We start from the raw sequence: 22,274 nt of genomic DNA, 5'->3' as shown, positions 1-22,274 counted from the left end.
TGTGCCTGTGTTTTATTAAAATAAGCGGTTCTTTACCATATCTCTGAGCTTCAATCGCTGCTCATGTGACCCTCTGCCTCCCCTCCCGACTGCTTAACAACCACTTTGAAGTGGACCTTCATTTGAAAATGCTGCTATTCCTCCTCCTCAGCCCACCCCTAATACCTTATTTGTTTATTTTTTTACTTTTACAGGAATTGGTCCTTTTCTTTTTTTTTTTTTGACAGGTAACCTTGCCTAGGTGGGAATTAGATGCACTTAGTCATGCCTCTTGGTAGAGGTCGACCGATATATCGGTCGTTATTTGGCGTTTAATCGGCATTGGCTGGTTGTGCTGATAAACAAAAAAACAAACAAAAAAAGGGCAATTATAACTTCAGCGTGACTTGCAAATGACTTGTTTCTCCTATCTGTACAGTCTGCCAAGAAAAGACCAAAGAGACACAATGTTATATTCATCAATGAACTGAACTTCATGTGTAGGAGTTCTCAGTTTAACCATTTAAAGACTAAATCTTTTCTGACACTTGTTGCTTACGAGTAAAAATCCTGTATTTTCTGCTAAAAAATCACTTAGAACCCCCAAAATTATATATATTTTTTAAGCAGAAATTCCCTAGGGATTAAAATAGCAGTTGCTGCAATATTTTATGCCACACGGTATTTGCGCAGCGGTCTTTAAACACAATATTTTTGGCAAAAATGCACTAATGATTAAAAAAAAAAAAAAAAAAAACAGTAAAGTTAGCCCATTTTTTTCATCCAAAAGTTTTTATTACCCATTCTTGTGTATTTAATATTTAAGAGATAGTGTTTTTTTTTTTTTTTTTATCTAAATTATACATACACGTGAACTGATTGGAAGTTTGTTTTGTTTAATAAATGTTTAAATGTAAGATATTTTCTGTATCACTTATTACATAAGGCTGCTTTCACTCTGGAGCAGGCAGGCGTTGACGGTGAAACGCTGCTAGTTTTAGCGACGCTTTACTGTCATTTTAGCGGCGCTATTCAGCTGCTGCGCTTATAACCCAGCTAGCGGCCGAGGAAGAGGTTAAATGCGCTCGTGAAGCGCCACTGCAGAATCGCATTGCAGGTGCTTCGGCAGTGGTGCCCATTCATTTCAATGGGCAGGAGTGGTGGAAGAGCGGTATACTCTGCGCCAAAGATGCTTGCAGGACTTTATTTTTTTTATTTTTTTTTAACGTCCTGCCAGCGCACCTCCTCAGTGTGAAAGCACTCAGGCTTCCACACAGACTGCAGGGGAGCCGTTTTGCAGGCACTTTACAAGAGCTATTTTTATCCCAAAAGCGCCTGAAAAACGCCCAGTGTGAAAGGGGTCTAACGGTTAGATTTTGAGATGAAGGGGAAAAAAAGAGAAAAGAAATCGGCCTAACACATCGGCCCAATAAAATCTGCATCGTATATCTGTCATTGGCCGCCGCTATTTCTAAATATTGGCATCGGCCAGAGGAAAACCCATATCGGTCGACCTCTACCTGGGACATGTCACACATGCTGGAAGGCTGCAGGATTGGTCCCACAGCGCAGTACCATTTTCTGCACACACAGTGAGGAGGTACCTTTTTAACGACTTAAGCCCCGGACAATTTGGCTGGGCAAAGACCATAGCACTTTTTGTGACTCTGCACTGTGTCACTTTAACTGTGCGGTCGTACGATGTGGCTTCCAAACAAAATTGACGTCCTTTTAGCCCCACAAATAGAGCTTTCTTTTGCTGGTATTTGATCACCTCCTGCGGTTTCTATTTTTTGCGCTATAAACAAAAAAAGCGCCAATTTTGAAAAAAAATAATATATACACACGTATTCTTCTACATAGTTTTGGTAAAAAATCGCAATAAGCGTTTATTGATTTGGTTTGCACAAAAGTTATAGCGTCTACAAAATAGGGGATAGGTTTATGGCACTTTTATTGATACATTTTTTTTTTTTTTACTAGTAATGGCAGCTATTTTTATCGTGACTGCGGCATTATGGTGGACACATCGGACACTTTTGGTGCGATTTTCATTCACATTTGTACAGCGATCAGTGCATTTTTAATTGTATAAATGTGACTGGCAGTAAAGTAAGTGTGTCCTAGGGAGTGATTTTAACTGTGGGGGGAGGGGCTGTGTGTGACACGACACCGATCACCACTCCTGATTAGAGAGCTATGATCAGTGTCACTAGGCAGAACAGGGAGATGCTTGTTTACATTAGCATCTCCCTGTTCTTCCTCACCACGAAACGATCGCAGATATCCCCCCGCAGGACCCACGATCACGGCGCTCCCGTTGGGCGTGCCCGCAAGCCGCCTCTTAAAGGGCTACGTACAGGTACGTTAATCTGCTTGTACATGCCCTTCTGTCGCAGTATATCTGCGTGAGGCGGTCAGGAATCGGTTAATTCGTCTGGAAGTCACAGCGGCCTCTCATCCAAGATGGCAGCACTTGGGACTGCGGGAAGACACTAGTGGACTCTGGGCACTGTTAAGTACTTGAGTTTTAAGTCAATAGCTACAGTGTTTGTAACTTCTTAAATTTTTTTTTATTTTTTAAAGACAATGTTCCTCTTTGAGCAGGTAGAAGAACTGTCTGCTTTTTATTGTTGGTTTCTGTATTGCAGATTTTTTTTTCTCGCTTTCTGTCTGGTAAAACGGATGTCACCAGGACATGAAGAAAAGGGAAATCTCTAACGACGCCCCAGATACTATTCCACACTAGAAAAAAAAATGGCAATAGATACACTTTAATTTTGCAGAGTTACCTGTCAAAGATTATTGTTTTGCTCCCTTATTTTCCTAAACGTGGACATACTTTTTTTTTTTTTTTTTTTTTTGAAAGCTGTTCTTTGTTGTTGGTCTCCCATTTTGCTCCAGGTGATGGGGTCTGATCTAGTCACACGACCTTTTGTTTGGCCACCAAGGAATCTCCAGGCTGCAGAAAAAGATGTTGGGTGGGTGAATGACATCAGGAGGCAGGGCTGTTCAGTCTTTGCTTATTGTGGCTCATGCATATAGAGATGTCTGGGTGGGAGTACATGGAGGACTACTAGATTGCTAGTCAACATGAGGACAGCTCCTCATAGGCTATTGCAGTGCATTGAAAGTCCTCAAGAGATGATACTCTTGGGATTTGTTCACACAATGGCACATAGAAAACAATTGTTTTCTATTTGCCCTGTTTACACCACAACATTGCATTGAGGTTTGTTTTAGGGCATTGCGTAAAATACAGACATGTTGCATTTCTTTGCAGCACAACCCTCTGTAACATGTCGTGTTGTGACGCAAAGAGACTTGATTTAAGTGTCACCATGTCTTGCCTTGTAACAATGCAATGCATCAACTGTACTCATTGAACACCAGCCGGCATGCATATACCGTATATACTCGAGTATAAGCCGAGATTTTCAGCCCCTTTTTTTTAGGCTGAACGTGCCCCCCTCGGCTTATACTCGAGTCACGCAGATCAGGTAGGCAGACGGCGGCCATTCCACTGTTCAAAAGCCACGCCTCCCTTTCTGTGATAGGCGGAACACTCAATTTCCCAGCAGTCAGTGTTCCGCCTATCACGGACATCCGCTCATTCTCATACTACGGACGAGGATGAGAGGATGTCCGTGATAGGCGGAACACTGACTGCTGGGAAATTGAGTGTTCCGCCTATCACAGACAGAGAGGCGCGGCTTTTGAACAGTGGAATGGCCGCCGTCTGTCAGACGAGGAGGAGAGGTGCGGCATGGCACAAAGGCTGCAGATGGACACAGGTAGGCTGCAGATGGACACAGGTAGGCTGCAGATGGACACAGGTAGGCTGCAGATGGACACAGGTAGGCTGCAGATGGACACAGGTAGGCTGCAGATGGACACAGGTAGGGAGGGACGGGACACAGGGAGGGACGGGACACAGGGACGGACACCGGGAGGTATGCAGCTGCCGATGGGCATTGTTGACCCTCTTTTCCACTCTTTTAAGCTGTAACAGTAGCTGCTGCATGTCTCACCCTCGGCTTATACACGAGTCAATAAGTTTTCCCAGTTTTTTTGTGGTAAATTAGGGGCCTCGGCTTATATTCGGATCGACCTATACTCGAGTATATACGGTAAGTGTGCAGGTTGATGTGAACGAGTCCTCATGGTTGCTTAGAAACACAGAAAGGGGCACTTATTGTGAAGATTGGCAAGTGACAGCCAGCTTGATTTGTATCTAAAATTGTTACCAAAGTCTGTGACAGTTTTTATGTGTATATGTGACCCCTGCACCTATAAACTTGGGCAGCAATGCATGACCGCTTTTGCACAGGTCTGCAACAGATTTACCACTGAAGATGTGATAGATTTTCACAAACAAAAAATGGTCAGGAGCATGTTTTAGTCTGTCAAACTTCAAGGAAGCTGAGGGCAAATTTTCTACATCATATTCAAGGTGTAAAATGTTATGAAATGAGGACAGGCCCCTGCTAGCTGTCAAAATTAAATAAAAAAAGTGTCCGTGCTGGGCTTCACCTACCCTTTACAGTCCTCGGTGAATGGAAAACTAAAAGACCCAGCAGCTGTCGGCTTGTAGTTCTCAATGAACTACAACGGCACTGTGAGTGCTGTTGGAGTTCAATGATTCTTCCTGTACGAGTCTATCGGCCTGCTTGTATGACGTACAAGCCTGCAGATACACTAACAGGTCTGCAGGAGTCCTGCATGGCATCAGCGACCTGCCGATCGCTGGTGCAATGCTTTTTATAGGCTCCTGTAAGAAAAAAATAATGCACGTTTTTCTTACCTGCAAAAAAGTGCATATAATATTTTAAAAGGTAAATGTATCCTTTTAATAAGGCGCTGCAGTCATATTTGTAAAAATGTAAAGTCTGCATCTATAAAAACTGTAGTCGCTGACTGTTAATAAACAGACTCGCCTGTCCCAGGATCCAGTGCCGTGCCTAAATGATCCGAGCTGAAGTGGGAATGGGTTCCTGTTTCGTTGGCTAACCACCCCCCCCCCCCCCCCCCAAAGGGAAAAAAAAAAGATGCCATGTCGTTAAGAGGTGTGGGGAGGCTTTTTAAGTGGACTTTTCCCTCTGATGCGCTGTTGAGTCCTATGAAACTGTTCACACTACAGGTATGCTGCATTTTGAAAAGTCTTGAATGCTGCATCTTTGGTGCAGTTTTTCAAAAGCATACCTAAAAAGGCACCTTACCTTATAAGTCAATGGGTATGCATCGGTGTGAAAGGACCCTAAAGCTGCTTAGGAAACGCTGTGATTGGAGAAATGGAGTGTCGTCTGTCTTTGACAGGTAACGTGAAAACTGTGTATTTTTGTGAATGTAGCAGTATAGCTGTGGTAATGCCATGCTGCTGCTTTATAAGTGGGGCCCTCAGTAAAACCAGATACGTTTTGAAAATTCATTTCATTGTTAAGCCTGCTAAATTTTAATGTAAAACAAAATGTTTATATTGTATAAGCCCTATTGTGGCTTATGTGCTTTGAGGCTTGTGTGTTTGGGTATTGTATGCAGCTGTTTGTTTGCCGTGTTCTGCAATGTGAACCTATGCTGACTGCTTCTGCCTGTGGGGCTCATCAAATATGGATTGTGCCAATTGATTTTCATGTGACTTTAGATTTGAGTACTGGAGTTTCCAAAATTGGATATCAGTAATGCCTCTGCTTATTGCAGATTAAATGGCAATTATAAGACATTCGTATGAGAGGTGCATTTTTTATTTTATTTTATCATTTTAGTAGTTTTTGTACTTCATTTTTTGACTTGTGGTTTATTCTTAGGGGAGTATTAAGGAAAAAAAAAGGAAACGTTGCATAGTGGTTTGCCTAGTGAAAGTACATGTACATCAGTTCTGTGCAAATGGGGCAAAAAACATTTGTTAGCGGATTCTCTGTACTGGATAAAAGTGTGCCCCATTTCTTTTCTGTGGTTGGACCTCCTTTTTTTGTTTTGAAGATTGAATCCACTGGTTCTCACTGTTAAATTGAGGATTCAAACTAGTGAGTCGTTGCATATTGCTCTGGCCAGTGTCCATTAGCTGGCTCTGACTTCTCTGGTTAAATAATAGTAGACCTTTAGAGGGCAACATCTACTCCCTGATTCCCCTTGCGACTAATGAACCCACAAGTTATATGTATTGTTACTTCCAGTTTCACAGCTGTCATTCCTTGACTACTTTTAGCCAGGGATGCAGCTAATCGAGCACAATCCGGGCTTGATTATCTGTAGTGGAGGGGGCAAAGGAGACATTGTGGGTCTAATAGAGGATCTCTTACTTGCACATGTTATCACAAGGGGCTTGTTAGCCCCCTCATGATAGCAATACACTTAAATTGGTTCTAAAGGCATACAGTTTTTTTTTTTTTTTTTTTTTTTATGTGCCTTAATGCATTCTCTGCATTAAGGTAAAAATCCTTTTTCTCTAGTCGTCTGTCCAGGACAGCACTAGAGAGATAGGCTCCACCTCCAGAGGCGGGGCCTATCTCTCTAGTGCTGTCCTGGGCGACTCCTAGAAACAGAGTTACCGGTAAGTCTAACTCTCATATTTGTATTTGAGCAGATTAAACCTCATCAGGTTAGGGTTTTGATCTACTTTGAAGCAGGGCAATAATCCTAGGTGTCTGGTTTGACAGATTTAACTCATTTTCATCCATCCTAGGATCAGAAACAAATGAACATGTTATATTTAGTAACCTTGACATTAGATTCTGTGGGAAATGTTTTACCTAGACTGGAGTTCTGTATTTTAGGCTACTCCTATAATAGATCTAGAATAGATCTGCGAAGCTCTCAGCAAAAATTGCCAGCGGAATGTGTGTACTGGTTTGGCCAGACACACCGAGTACCAGAGACACTATTTATGGTTGAAATTGTCCGGCACTTACTCTACTTCTCTGCCTAACCCTGTGATAATTTGAGCCCTCTTCTTGTAATGTGTAATTCTTTTAATGTGTTTCTGGCCAGCTGTACACGAGTTGTAAAATTGCGTTACTATAACCCGGCAGACGACATGACAGACATGTACAATGAGTGGGGGCATAGTGAGACTGTCTTTGAGGTTGTAGGATAAGGCTTTTATGCCAAGCCACCATACATTTCTTAATTTTCCATTCATGAAAGTGGTGCAAGATATGCTTCTTCACTAGAGGAAGGCATATTCAAAGTGCGCAATAGATGCAGCTAATTTGTAGGAGGAAAATTTTTAGTTCATAGGTTTTTCGAAAAAGCAAAAGTTTGCTAGCTGTTTCTAGCTGGGGTATTTTGATCCTGTTTTATTCCATGAAATAGCTGTCTGAGCAAGTGACAGGAATGTTTTAAAGTAAATGTTAAGCCAATCATTTGTGTTTTTTGGATTGCCTTGAACAATAAAACATTGTCAGCAGGACAGGTCATGAAAGAGCCCTGGCTAACAGTTCAGATCACACGTTGGGTCTAACCCTTCCCTACTTTATCCAAAGAAGATATATTTTGGCTGGGCATGGACTTTAATTTTTCCTCTACTCCTACGCAAAATGATCATATTAAAGTGGAGCTCCGATCAAAATTTAGTTTCTATAAATTCACAGCATGGGGAAAGAAGAAACTTGTTAGTGGAAAAAAACTTCCATCTTTTGCTTTTACCTATTGGCCAAAGCAATTGGGTTCACAGCCAAAATCATTGGCTGCGAGCCTGTTGACGAACTCGCGCTGTCCAACCACAGCACAAAAGGTGTACGTTTGTAACCCCAAGAAGTTTTGTGTGATTTACATTGCGGTGCCCAGGGGAGCCGCCAGCCAGCAGTAAAATTACCACTGACCGGTCGTCAAATGGTAAACCATGTACAATATGAGGCGCTTTTTTTTTGTTTTGTTTTTTCTTTTTTGAGCTTCTGTCTAAAACTGAGTCTGTTGTTGAGCACACTATGTAGAGCACACTATAGAGTGGTGTTTGCTTGCCATGGGATATCTGCCTGGAGCGGCAATTTGAAAGCTTTGGCTCATTTTCAAAGGTTATACTTACCCGCTCTGTGCAGTGGTTTTGCACAGAGCAGCCTGGATCCTTCTCTTCTGGGATCCCCCAGAAGCGCACCTGGCCCCTCCCTCTCTCTGAATGCACCCAGGGGAAGCAGCTTGCTGTGGGTACACCCGAGCAGGTCCCCTCCAAGATGTTGCTCTGCATGTCCATTTACACACAGAGCTGTGGCTCGGCCCCACCAGCTCTCCCTCTCCTCATTGGCTCACTGGCTGTGATTGATGGGAGCGGGAGTCCATGGCAATGCTGCCTCAGCCGATGAGTCCCCAGAGAGTCAGTTGTTGTGCACATCGCTGCATCGCAGTGGGGTTCAGGTAAGTATTAGGGGGGCTGGGGGGGGGCTGCTGTACAGAGTTTACCTTGATGCACGACATGCATGAAGGAAAAAAAAAACCTTGAGCTCTTAAAAACTCTTGAATAATTACAGGGCCCACATTTTGTGCATATATATTTTTATTGATTTGCCACTGTTAGTGATATTAATCCATTACATATTTAGAAAGCATCTTTTTTGTATTGGTAGAGCAGCACTAAACACATCAGTTTTGTTTTAGAGCCCTTTCACATGGAGACAGTTTTCAGGCATTTTAGCGCTAGATATAGCACCTGTAAAACGCCTGAAAAATGCCTCCCATGCTGCTGGAGTGTGAAAGCCTGAGTGATTTCACACTTGGGCGGTGCGCAAGCAGCATCTTTGTAGCGGCAATGAATGGGCAGCACTTCCGAAGCGCCTCAACACAGGCGCTTTTAACCCCTTTGGCCGCTAGCGGGGGTTAAAAGCGCCTTGCTAGCGCCCAAAAAGCGGTAAAGCACTGCTAAAATGAGCAGCGCTTTACCGCTAAGTATGAAAGGGTCTTAAATTATTTACACTTGTGAGCTTGCAGCTTTATAGGTATATTTGATGTGCAAACTTCTCCTTATAATGTATATGAGCAGCATACAGTGGGGACGAAAAGTATTCAGACCCCCTTAAATTTTTCACTCTTTGTTATATTTCAGTCATTTGCTAAAATCATATAAATTCATTTTTTTTCCTCATTAATGTACACACAGCACCCCATATTGACAAAAAAACGCTGAATTGTTGACATTTTTGCAGATTTATTAAAAAAGAAAAACTGAATTATCACATGGTCCTAAGGCTGCTTTCACACTGGGGCGGTATTCAGGCGTTACAGCGCTAAAAATAGCGCCTGTGTAACGCCTGAAAAAAACCGGCCCCTTTAACTCCAGTGTGAAAGCCGGAGGGCTTTCACACTGGAGCGATGCGCTGGCAGGACGGTGAAAAAAGTCCTGCTAGCCTCATCTTTGCAGCGGTGAAGGAGCGGTGTATTCACCGCTCCTATACCGCTCCTACCCATTGAAATCAATGGGACACCGCGGCAATACCGCCGGCAAAGCGCCGCTGCAGCGGCGCTTTGCGGGCGGGTTTAACCCCTTTTCGGCCGCTAGCGGGGGTTAAAACCACCCCGCTAGCGCCCGCACACCGCCGCTAAAACGACGGTAAAGCGCCGCTAAAAATAGCGGCGCTTTACCGCCGACGCTGCTCCCGCTCCAGTGTGAAAGCAGCCTAAGTATTCAGACCCTTTGCTGTGACACTCATATATTTAACTCAGGCGCTGTCCATTTCTTCTGATCATCCTTGAGTTGGTTCTACACCTTCAGTTGAGTCCAGCTGTGTTTTGATTATGCCGATTGGACTTGATTAGGAAAGCCACACAACTGTTTATATAAGACCTTACAGCTCACAGTGCATGTCAGACCAAATGAAAATTTTGAGGCCAAAGGAACTGCCTGAAGAGCTCAGAGACAGAATTGTGGCAAGGCACAGATCTGGCTATGGTTACAAAATAATTTCTGCTGCACTTAAGGTTCCTAAGAGCACAGTGGCCTCCATAATCCTTAAATGGAAGACGTTTGGGACGACCAGAACCCTTCCTAGAGCTGGCTGTCCAGCCAAACAGAGCTATCTAGGGATAAGAGTCTTGGTGAGCGAGGTAAAGAACCACCCAAAGATCACTGTGGCTGAGCTCCAGAGATGCAGTCGGGAGATGGGAGAAAGTTGTAGAAAGTCAACCATCACTGCAGCCCTCCACCAGTTGGGGCTTTATGGCAGAGTGACCCAACGGAAGCCTCTCCTCAGTGCAAGACACGTGAAAGCCCACATGGAGTTTGCTAAAAAAAACAAAAAAAAAAACTGAAGGACTCCAAGATGGGGAGAAATTCGATTCTGTGGTCTGATGAGACCAAGAGAACTTTTTGGCCTTAATTCTAAGCAGTATGTGTGGAGAAAACCAGGCACTGCTCATCACCTGTCCAATACAGTCCCAACAGTGAAGCATGGTGGTGGCAGCATCATGCTGTGGGGGTGTTTTTCAGCTGCAGGGACAGGACGACTGGTTGCAATTGAGGGAAAGATGAATGCTGCCAAGTACAGGGATATCCTGGACGAAAACCTTCTCCAGAGAGCTCAGGACCTCAGACTAGGCTGAAGGTTTACCTTCCAACAAGACAATGACCCTAAGAACACAGCTAAAATAATGGAGTGGCTTCACAACAACTCTGTGACTGTTCTTGAATGGCCCAGCCAGAGCCCTGACTTAAACCCAATTGAACATCTCTGGAGAGACCTAAAAATGGCTGCCTACCAATGTTTACCATTCACGACAGAACTGGAGAGGATCTATAAGGAGGAATGGCAGAGGATCCCCAAATTCAGGTGTGAAAAACTTGTTGCATCTTTCCCAAAAGACTCATGGCTGTATTAGATCAAAAGGGTGCTTCTACTAAATACTGGGCAAAGGGTCTGAACACTTAGGACCATGTGATATTTCAGTTTTTCTTTTTTAATAAATCTGCAAAAATGTCAATTCTGTGTTTTTATGTCAATATGGGGTGCTGTGTGCATTAAAAAAATGAACTTAAATTCTTTTAGCAAATGGCTGCAATATAAGAGTGAAAAATGTAAGGGGGTCTGAATACTTTCTGTCCCCACTGTATATCAATATCTGATCAAGCACTCAAGCGGCAAAGCATTTGTACACAATTTAACTTTGCCCACAGTTTGCGTCACTAGAAGGATTCTCTTAGGAAAATACGGAGTCACTGGGCAACACCAGTTATGAACACGTGAACTGCGCTTGTGCACAACGGCACCTGATGCTTGTGAAATTAAGTTTTATAAAAAATGATTGGTGCTTTTAACTTGATCGTTTGACACACTGCTCTTCCTTTTTTTTTTTTTTTGCCTATTGCCTTTTGATCTTTGAAGCTGAGGTATGGCTTATATATTTCTTATGTTTTCCATGCAGGACAGCAGAACAAAAATGAATGCAGTAACCTAGCATGTGCCTCCCCCCTTGGAGGGACCAGAAGAAAACATGGACAAGCAAGTAAGAACTACAGAACACTGCGAAAGCATGGCCAGGGTCCATCGTCCTTGCAATAACACATCAGGAAGTAATGGAAGGAAGGAAGAAAATGAAGGAAGAAACCATAACCTTTCTGCAGATTTAAATTCAAAATCTGCATCTCAGAAAAGTGGTAAAGGAACTCCAGAATCCGCAGCAGGGTTGTACATAAATCAGAGATTTGATGTGTCCAAGCACAACTGCTTGTATGATTTTGACAGATCTTCACAAAACCAAGGAGCAGCTGAAGATATGTGGACTAAGCAGTTCCTTTCTGATGACACATCTAAAGAATATCTAATTGGTGAATCTGGCTGCAGTTCTAAACATCAAATAGAGGAAAACTATGGTTGTGATTGTGGACCAGCACAATCCTCGTTCCCAGACTGTGGGCACATCAGTGATAGCATAGAGTCTGCTGGAGGCATATACCCTGATATTAGTGACCATATCTGTAGCCAAGACTTGGGTGATTATTCTTGTTACCAGCAAGAATTATTAGAAAAAGAAGATGATGATGAAGATCGTGGAAGGCTGGCAGAGGAGGATTTTTTGAAGCCGGCAAGTGGAAGAAGAGTCCGTAAAGGAAAATCTCGTAATCATGCAAGAGATGAGTTGAGAAAGGATGGCCGTCAACATCCATCCTCCAGCAGCAAGCACAAACTAGGTCGCAAGAAGAGCCGTGTTGAAGGGAAACACCAACTGAGAGCCTTAGTTCCTCAGCCATTGTTGTGGGTTTCAAATTGCTGTATCCAGGTGCTTATAGATTTTGTGCTGTGGATTGGTGAATATGTAGAGGCACTTGGCATGAAGCTATATATCTGGTTATGGTTACCTGCTCATGACTTGGGCAGTTTTAAAAGTCGGCTTCGGACCTTTGGTGTATGGGCACAGCATCGTACTAAAGACTTATGGAGTTTTGTTTGCTTTTGCTGTTTATGGATTGTACATGTAATGAAAATGTTATGTGCGTTATTATTCTCGCTGCTGCTTCTTTCCATGGGCTGTGCTCGAGTCTGTTGGAACTATATTAAGAAAACAGGTGACAATCTTGGAGCAGACAGCAACTTGCGATCCTGGATTTCCTCCAAGTTTCAGAGAGTCGGGGTCTTAGTGACCCAAAACAGGATATACAAACTATTTTTTAGTCGGCTGAAAAAATGGACAGGGAAATTATGGTCTTTGAAGTCAAGGACAGATAAAGACCCCACAAGAGCCTCAATGGGGTCAACAAGTACAGGTCGCTTTCAGGCTAGAGATGAAGTGGAACGTCTGCTAACCATGGCTGACATTCCAGAGGAGGATTTAAACCCTTTTCAGGTTTTAGGAGTGGAAATCGATGCTTCTGAGATAGAGCTGAAAAAGGCCTATCGCCAGCTGGCTGTTTTGGTGAGTTTTACGATGTTTTGCTTTTTTCGTTTTTTTTTTTATTTCTTTGCATTACAAGGGATTTAGCAATGTGAGGATAAAAAGAATGTGTATTTTCACTTTTTTTATGATGCAATAGGTAAAAGTGACATTATTGGGTGTCTTAAGCTGGTTTGAGTCTCAACCGGTCTTCTGACGAGAAGTGTCTGCTCTATACTGCGCAGGCACAGCACGGAGGACAAAGGAGACCCGAAAGTCTCCGAAGATTAACGGCGCCTGTGCACTTAATAGTACCTTCCTTTCACACGTTCCCGATGTTGTAAAACCGCACTTTATATCAGGGCCCCTCGTGGGCTCGCCACACTTCGGGCACGGCCTTGCTTCGCTCTGCATATTTTTATTCTAACTCCAAGACCACTTGGATGGTGGGGCTTGAATCTGGACTCGGGGCAGAATGTACTATTAAGTGCGCAGGCGTCGCTCATCTTCGGAAACTTTCGGCGTCTCCTTTGTCTTCTGTACTACGCAAGCGCAGTATAGGGCGGACACTATCTGATGGGGGACATTTCTCGACAGGACACCAGTTCAGCATGGACCAGCTGAGATCCGAACCATGTATGTGCAGGTTGAATGATCGATCAACTTTGGTACAACCAGCCTGTCAGATTTTACATGTGATTTATTGCTGCTAGCGGCTGTTGCAGCTGCTAGCAGTTATCAATGTGTTCTCCTGGCAGGGGCAGCTTTCTGCATAACACCCCCCCCCCCCCCCATCAACATTGACAGTGTTGATGGGGGAATTTTGCGAAAAATTTAATTTATTTTTCTTTCCTCTAAGGAAAGGAAAATCGATCAGTCTATGGCTGGCTTTAGTTTTTTAAAAGGATGGGCTTTGTTGCTATTATGGAAACCGTGACCAGAGCCTTCACGATTCTGTCCATTTCCATTCCCCTGCCTATTGACCAAATGTGGCCAATAGGAATGGAAAGGAAACGGAAGGGGTGGGGTCACGTCACAGCATGACTATGTAAGTGTTGGTTACTGTTTGCTTAATAGTTACCTGGATTTTTGGATACTGGGTAATTCTGCATATAAAGTAGTCATTAGTGTAGGCAGTGGAAGTTGCCTGTTTTTTTTCAGTAGCCAGTTTAGTTTTCCCACCAGTTAATGTCTCCAGTTGTTTAGTTCCCTAAATATACATAATATAAATAAGTTTCTGAAGCTGCAAGGAAGGCTAACATACAGTACATCAGCTTATTGCATAAATTGGACAATTAGGATCTTTTGTGGTTGGTGCCCACCTGATTTCTTCTACTAATGGCTTGCTATAGGCAGGGAGTTGCCATGAGCAGTAATTGCCTTCTGCGGAAAGTGTTGTTCTTTCACTAGTCAGGTAAATTAATGCTCATCATGAGTCTCTTTAATTGTTGTGTTTTTTTTTATTTTTTTTATTTTTTTCCTTCAATGGTTCAGTAAAACCTTTTTATTTTTTATATAACAACTTGATGAAGATTGTGTTACCATTATTTATTGGAAGGAGCTGCACCTTCTTTATATTGACAGGTCCATCCAGACAAGAACAATCATCCTCATGCTGAAGAAGCTTTTAAGGTACTAAGGGCAGCGTGGGATACAGTAAGCAACCCAGAGAAGAGGAAGGAGTATGAACTGTAAGAATAAGTATGCTTCAGCATTGATGATTTATCAAGGTTAATTAAATGATTTCTAGAAAACACTTTATATATATATTTCTGAACATTTTAGGCTGAAAATTTCCCAGAAAATAAAAATTAAAATGGTTTTTGTACATGAAATATTTTATTCATTAGAAAATGATCCAGTAATCTAAACCCTTTTGTATTTCATGCATGCACAGACACTGCTTTGCCCATAATGTATAAATGTTTTCTGAAACCCAGTAGCTGAGACGATTTGAACAATTAACACTGGGTTAACGCTATTGCAATCTGGGTGTAGGTTTCCCCCGCATCCAATTTGCATGCCAGGAGACTGTGACCGGCACTCAGTAAAGCTGGTGTTCTATCGATTTGTGCCCGCGCATGCGCAAAGCGGAAGAGGACTCCAGCTGATTTCCTGACCAGCTAGAGTGATGTCACCATAGAGCATAAGCACGTCGTAGGAGGCTTTTTTTTTTTTTATGGGAGATGCCAGCGGAGGGACACCGTATTTGTCATATTGTGCCTCACTGTTGCAGGGAGGGTTGTCTGTGTTGTGCTCCATCCTTAGACACAGACAAAATGGGAACAGGCATGCACCAGACCTCCTGCTTGTGAGCTGCTAAGTGTGATCCCAGACTAAGGTGATCACCTCATCATAATTGAACTTAGAGTTGTTCTAAAGGCAGCAGGTTTCATTCTGTGATTTGGATGTTCAGACTCTCTGGGTCATTGCAGATGGGTCCCTTTGGTCAGACACAGTTAAATGTTCACCATCTTCCTAATCGGCCTGTTTATAGAAACCTTGTTGTTGATATCGCCAACACACCCCATTAGTGATCAACTATATTTTATATTGTACATCTCAACTGTTTATAAGGCCATGCGACCATCCCCCCCCCCCCCCCCTCACATTTTAAAATAACTGGGTGAGTGAGATCCCTCCTTAATGACTACAGCAGTCCGAGGAAACTGATGCAGAGGCCACACTGTAATACTTTTTGACAGATGTATAAATACAATGAACTAACCCTTTTTTTTTTTATTTTTTTTTTCCATTTGTCATTTATTTTCTTTCAATCAGGAAACGAATGTCAGAAACTGAGCTAGCAAAGTCCATGAACGAGTTTCTTTCTAAACTGCAAGATGATTTAAAAGAGGCAATGAACAGCATGATGTGCAGCAAATGTCAGGGAAAACACCGGTACAGTATGGATTGTGTAATACAGATGGTACCCATGATTTAAATAGATTTAAAATGGATTCCCGAAAAGAGGAAACCTGTACTGACAGGAACACATACTCGTATCTTCAAATTCTGGTTTCTAGACTCTTGCTGATTCGTTGGGTTCAGCACTTTTTTGAGTTAGTAACCAGGGACAAGTATGCAGATAATGGTTTTTGTTTTTTATTTATTTATTTTATTTTTAAATGCACCCGTTTTGGGTATTTGTTTTGGGCCTGTAACTCTGAAAGGGCTAAGCCCAGAGACCAGTCAGGTAACTAGTGTTTCCTAATTGTTCGTTGGGGGAAACAGGAGGAGATTTAGAGAAGTAAGACTTTGCAGACTTTGGACAGCCTCTCTACTGAGAGAAGTGAAAAAAGAGTGTCTGTGTGTGTCTGTGTGTGTCTGTGTGTGTCTGTGTGTGTCTGTGTGTGTCTGTGTGTGTCTGTGTGTGTCTGTGTGTGTCTGTGTGTGTCTGTGTGTGTCTGTGTGTGTCTGTGTGTGTCTGTGTGTGTCTGTGTGTGTCTGTCTGTGTGTCTGTGTGTGTCTGTCTGTGTGTCTGTCTGTGTGTGTCTGTCTGTGTGTCTGTCTGTGTGTGTCTGTGTGTGTCTGTGTGTGTGTATATTAGAGATATGTGTATATGTCTATCTCTCTTTTTTTTATTTATGCATACTTTATAAAAAAAAAAAAAAAAAAAAATTCTGCTATTTATTAAGACGTTTGTTTGTTTTCCTCTAGCAAGATTCTCAGCTGTATAGTCTAAAAGTGCTCAGTATTGCAGCTTTCCAGATTGATCGGTACTTGGCATAGCCTTGGAGAGCGCTCCAGGATCCTGCTGAGAGAAATATGCGGGATCAACCTGGGGGATTGGCTTTCACCAGACAGGTGTAGCATGGCCTTGAATGTGTAAAGCATTCTGTGGTTGGCTACACGCAATAAATAAATGCAATTGCCAGGCACCTACAGTTGCGGCCAAAAATTTTGAGAATGACACAAATATATATATATTTTTTCAAATTCTGCTACCTCAGATTTTAGGATGGCAATTTGCATATACTCCAGAATGTAGTGAAGAGTGACCAAATGAATTGCAATTATTTGAAAAGTCCCTCTTTGCCATGAAAATGAACTTGATCCCATAAGGAAAAAATAAATAAAAAAATTCACTGCATTTGTGAAGAAGACTTCAGGGTGCTCAAAGTCCAGCAAGCACCAGGATCGTCTCCTACAGCTGATTCAGCTGCAGGCTCAGGGCACCACCAGTGCAGAGTTTGTTCAGGCACGGCAGCAGACAGGTGTGAGTGCATCTCCACGCATATTGAGGCAAAGGTTTTTGGAGGATGGCCTGGTGTCAAGGGCAGCAAAGAAGCTGCTTCTCTCCAGGAAAAACATCAGGGACAGACTGATATAATGCAAAAGGTACAAGGGGTTGGACTGCTGAGGACCGGGGTAAAGTCCTTTTTCTCTGAATCCCCTTTCTAATTGTTTGGGGCATCTAGACCAAACCCTGTCAGGAGAAAAAAAGGTGAGTGCTACCATAACTCTTGTATCATACCAACAGTAAAGCATCCCAAGACCATTCGTGTGTGTGTGGTTGCTTCTCAGCCAAGGGAGTGGGCTCACTCACAATGTTGGTTAAGAATACAGCCATGAATAAAGAAAGGAACAAAAACATCCTCTGGGAGCAACTTCTCGCAACCATCCAAGAACAGTTTGGTTATGACCAATGCCTTTTCCAGCATGGTGGAGCACCTTACCATAAGGCAAAAATTATACCAAAGTGGCTTGGGGAGCAAAACATCTACATTTTGGTTCCAGTGACCAGTGGTCAATGCTTAAGAGGCAGTTGAACAAAAAAACCTGCAAACTCCAAGCATTAATTATGCAAGAATGGGTTGCCATCAGTCAGGATGTGGCCCAAAAGTGGAGTAACGGCATGCCCGGGTGCATTGCAGTGGTCTTGAAAAGGAAGGGTCAACACTGCAAATATTGACTCTTTGCATAAACTTAAAGAGGAAGTAAACCCTGATGGGTTTACTTCCTCTTTGTCTCCCTGCAGAGGTAAAGCATAATGGGCTACTATGCATCGCATAGTAGCCCATTATGTATCACTTGCCTGACACAGGAGCCAGCGATGTCACCGCTGTCCCCTGTAGTCCGGAGCATCCATCTTCTTCCGGGTATCGCTGCTCCAGCCACTCACAGCGCTGGAGCAGCGATGACGTCACTCCCGCGCAAGGGAGCCGCCACTAACGGCATCTCGCCGTTAGCGGCGGCATGCTGCTAACAGCGATAGTGCGCCTGTGTGCCACTGTCTACAGTGCATGCGCCGTAGACGGCTGTCACTGTCTTTTTAGTAAATATCTCCTAAACCGTGTAGGTTTAGGAGATATTTCTTGGACCTACAGGTAAGCCTCAATCTAGGCTTACCTGTAGGTCAAAGTGGTTTGTAAGGGTTTACAACCACTTTAATGTAATTTTCAATAAAAGCCTTTGACACTTATGAAATGCTTGTAATTATACTTCAGTATACCATAGTAACATCTGACAAACAGATCTAAAAACACTGAAGCAGCAGACGTGAACATTTTATATTTGTCATTCTCAAAACTGTTGGTCGGTGTACTGTTTATAGCTAGCCACAAAGCACTTTACACGTCCAGGGCCATGCTATACCTGTCTGGTGAAAGCCTGTCCCTGAAGACACATGTTGGGGTATGTCTGCCAAAAGAGTAAAGATTGTCTGTCTGGTCTGCACTGGATGTCCTTCTGGAGCCTCTCCTGACAATCTAAACCACCTTCAGTGAACACCTAGTGCTTGCTCCTATTTATTAGAAGCTGGCATCCACTTGTATGTTTACTTTTTTCCTCATGGCCATCTCTAATTTCCTTAGCTGCAGCTGCTTCTGCATGGTCAGTGGGGGAGAGCACCTTATCCCGTACAGATGAATTGGTGCAAGGATGCCATTCAGTCCTTGTGGATGCAGTAATTACTTGCTTAGACTTGTGTGATCCGTGTCAATCACCCTACAGTTGCCAGTTTGGGTTCTCTTAAGAGTACCCAAATGTCAAAGCCTTCCTCTGTGCTTTCACTCCTGCAACCCATGTTGCGCAAAGATTAGCCCATTCATGCTCAGCAATATCCTCTTGAGTAAGGGTTGTTAGGAAGTGAACTGTCCCTTCAGTGGATCCAGCCATTTCCTGTTTTAATAAGAATTGGACTTTCCCTGTGGAGGACATCCAGGCATTTAAAGATCCTTGGGACAAATGCCTAGAGGCCCTTTTTGCCCTTGTAGGCCCTGCTATTCAACCTGCTATTGCAGCCATGTCTGCATGTCAGACCTTAAAGTGTTACTATACCCACAACAGCAAAATCAGTCTGTATATGCAGTAAAGCATGCTTGTTATACTTGCTGTGGAACCTAAGATGTTAATCCTCTGCATTGTGTAAAAAGGCTGTGATACAGTTTTCTCCAATCCTCCCCTTCTTCCACTGTCCCCAAACTATCTCCTGAAAGAACAGAGGCTATGGGACAAGCTGCACATGCTCAGTTTGATGTATTTTTCTTGGGGGAGTGCATGTGATCAGCACAGGGCCAATCGCCACTGTCCAGACAGGTCAGGAGTCAAGCAGCCTTTTTAGGACAATTGGAGCAGAATGAAAACTCCTCTTGCAAGCTTTAACCAGACACTGGTAGACATCACAAGACTATGCTAACTGCTAATGAGAAAGTATTTAGCAGTTTATATTTACTAAAACTATTGCATGTCCATGTAGTGTGGGAGACCAGATGGAGTGAATGCAGGGTCATGGGTTTACTAACACTTTTTTTTTTAAATGTCTGGGCTAGGGATATGCCTAGTTATACTAGTTCTGTCCTTTTTGGATCCATTGGTTCTCCAACAGTTGGAGCTTATGCTTACAACTCTGCTTTTACTCCCTGGATGGACTAGCAGATGTCATGCACCTAGTTTTCCACATAGAGCTCCTCTAGGTTCACATGTGAAAGACCTTTTGGATCAAGTGTTTGGTTGTGAAGCACTTACTGCACATGCCTTTTAATAGAAAATGCCTCTTGGCACATTCCTACTTTTGATTAAGAAAATCACTAAGGGTAAGCGTACCCTTTTGCACCAAGAAAAGGCCTTTGTTGTGTAAGTCTCTTACTTCCAAGTAAAAAAGTAGCTCCTTTTTGTTTGCTTACTGGGTGTGGCAAATTGAGCGAGCCACTGTGATTATTGGACCTTGGGTGAAACCTGCTGATTGCATTCATACAGTTGTGCTAAGAATGCGTGTATTTGCCTGCAATTTCATGGATGTTCCATTGGTTGTTCTCATGCTGCATTTTAGCAGGTCTGAACTAAGCTTTTGTGGTAGCACTGTTAGAATATGTATTTTAACGTAATCTAGTTTTATAGAAATTCTCTGTTTTATTTTAATTGAAAAGATCAATGTTTTGCAGGAGATTTGAAATGGACCGGGACCCTGCCAATGCTCGTTACTGTTCTGAGTGTGGGAAAATGCATCCTGCGGAAGAAGGAGATTTCTGGGCAGAGTCGAGCATGCTTGGGCTTAAAATCACATACTTTGCTTTGATGCAGGGCAAAGTGTTTGATATAACAGGTGAGTTGGACCAATAAAGGGACTGGCATGGTTTCTGTGTGAATCTCCTATTCACAACTTTTCAACAAAATGAAATTTGGTTAACCACTCGGGGACTGGCATATCAAACGCTCTTCCTTTCCTGGCATTGTTTCAGTGCTGTGATAATTGGACAATTACTTGGTCATACATCACTGTATCTAGCTATTTAATTATTTTTTTTTTTTTTGCACCACCCAATCACGTTTAGTGTAGAGTGGGTACGTGGTGATTTGGCCATGTATATCGGTCTCTGATGAAAAGATCTTTTTGTGAGGGTTAAATGTGGCCACATCCTTTTCCATGTCCCAAGACTCCCCTTGGGTCACTGAAGCCATTTACATTGAAGTCCAGGAACAGGTGGGCAAGGACAAGCCAAGCTTGACCTTTTGGCCTCGTTTTACCTGGGCAGCTGGGGGATGGTAAGAACAGGCGATTGAGCTGCAGTTTTACTGCCCCTTGACTGCCAAGCTACATGTTTAACATGGGCAGCAATTGTAGCGGTTCAGTTAAAAGGTTACCATATTTCATCCATTCAGTTGCATGGGACCATGCCACAACAGCGTGTAATGCACGTGATTGAGGTGCGATGCTGTGGGCTTTTAGTGGTTAACACAGGTGGGGAAGAGGAGACATGTCCCCAACCTGCCTGTCCAGTTTCCTCTGAAAAGTGATCCACTGTGAACACTTTTCAGAGGGTGACTTAATGCAGCTGCAAATGTTAACAGAAACTTGGAAGGCTGGACATTTAGACATAACTTGTCTGTATTCTTTTGCAGAAGGTTGCATGTATGATTTTACTGTTGCCATTGGTTTTGTTATAGGTTTGTACTGCTCCAATGTTTATTATGGAAACTAAAACGGATAAGATAGTGGTGCCCTCCAAAGCAATCAGTCAGTTAATATTTTTCTAGATTGTGCTAAATTAGCTTGAATATCATTGGATACTCTGATAACTGACATTATTCAACACAGAAGCCTTGCCATGTACTGTAAAGAGATACTGAGGCCTATTAAGTGCACTATAAACAAATGAACTGTCCAAATGACAGATTTTTCATCTAGTGTATAACCTCAAGTCCAACAAAGTGCATGTCGCTTTGTGGATTTATCAGTTTTACTGAGTGCTGGGAGTATAGCTATTATATTTCTGGTGCTCTGGACCCTCTTGTCTCGGGCTTCAGCAGCTGCTGTGCCCACCTCTCTGCTCCTCCTGCCCAGTCACAGAGCACTTTGTTTTAAGTGGAGTCATTCGCAAAATACAAATGCTTCTGTGAATGAACAATGGAGAAGGGGGAGCAGGCAGAGATGTTGTTTTAGAGAAGACCGCATCTCCTCTGTCAGAGCCATGGGAGTATAGTGCTAGCTAGAGGTGCGCATCTTCACTGGTCTCGCGATTTAGATTGATTATCCTCTCAATGTTTCGATTTGATTCCACGATGCATCACTATTGCTGCCCACAATTTTCTTTAAAAAATTCAAGCAGTCAGAAGAACTCAAATTTTTATTTTTTTTATTTGCTCTTAAATAAAAAAAAAAAAAAAAAAAAAACACTCCCTGCGTGTAGCAAAGTCTGAACACAGCAGACGGCAACAGTATTTATTTAAAACAGTAAATACTAAATGGCATACCCCCCTGCACTGCCAGGAGATCCCCAGTCTCTTAAAAAAGCCCTGCCAGCTTACTTCAAAGGTAAAAAAAATCACTGCCAGTCCCTTCTCGTAGATCCTTCCTACACTGTCAGTGTCATTCTAAACAGACGCCTGTATATACCTTTTTAGCTCTATTCTTTCTGGCCGGTCACGTGACTGCTCTCCAATCTAAAGCTACACTTGGAGTAGGAGAGCAGCCTGTGGCATTCCATCCCCCAAGCCTGACCGAGAAACTCCTATTGTTAGCTAGCATGCATAGTTACACAGTTCATAAGGTTGAAAAGATA

At 42.9% G+C, this 22,274-nt stretch overlaps 1 protein-coding gene across 2 annotated transcripts in view; it reads left to right on the top strand.

The window, feature by feature from the left end:
- Positions 1 to 22,274, top strand: part of DNAJC14 (DnaJ heat shock protein family (Hsp40) member C14) — a 42,827-nt gene that overhangs the window by 3,346 nt on the left and 17,207 nt on the right. For both annotated transcript variants that reach the window (XM_077483441.1, XM_077483442.1), the window contains exons 2-5: positions 11,326 to 12,813; positions 14,356 to 14,462; positions 15,553 to 15,672; positions 20,157 to 20,317. In XM_077483441.1, coding sequence (XP_077339567.1) covers positions 11,395 to 12,813; positions 14,356 to 14,462; positions 15,553 to 15,672; positions 20,157 to 20,317 — 1,807 coding nt within the window. In that variant the 5' untranslated portion in view covers positions 11,326 to 11,394. The remainder of the gene's footprint in view (positions 1 to 11,325; positions 12,814 to 14,355; positions 14,463 to 15,552; positions 15,673 to 20,156; positions 20,318 to 22,274) is intronic.

This window comes from Lithobates pipiens, unplaced genomic scaffold, assembly GCF_037356315.1.
Source record: "Lithobates pipiens isolate NorthernLeopardFrog02 unplaced genomic scaffold, aLitPip1_a1.2 Scaffold_16, whole genome shotgun sequence".
NCBI classification, from domain to species: domain Eukaryota; kingdom Metazoa; phylum Chordata; class Amphibia; order Anura; family Ranidae; genus Lithobates; species Lithobates pipiens.
The sequence above is the reverse complement of the archived record's forward strand: the minus strand, read 5'-3'. Positions and strand labels throughout refer to the sequence as shown.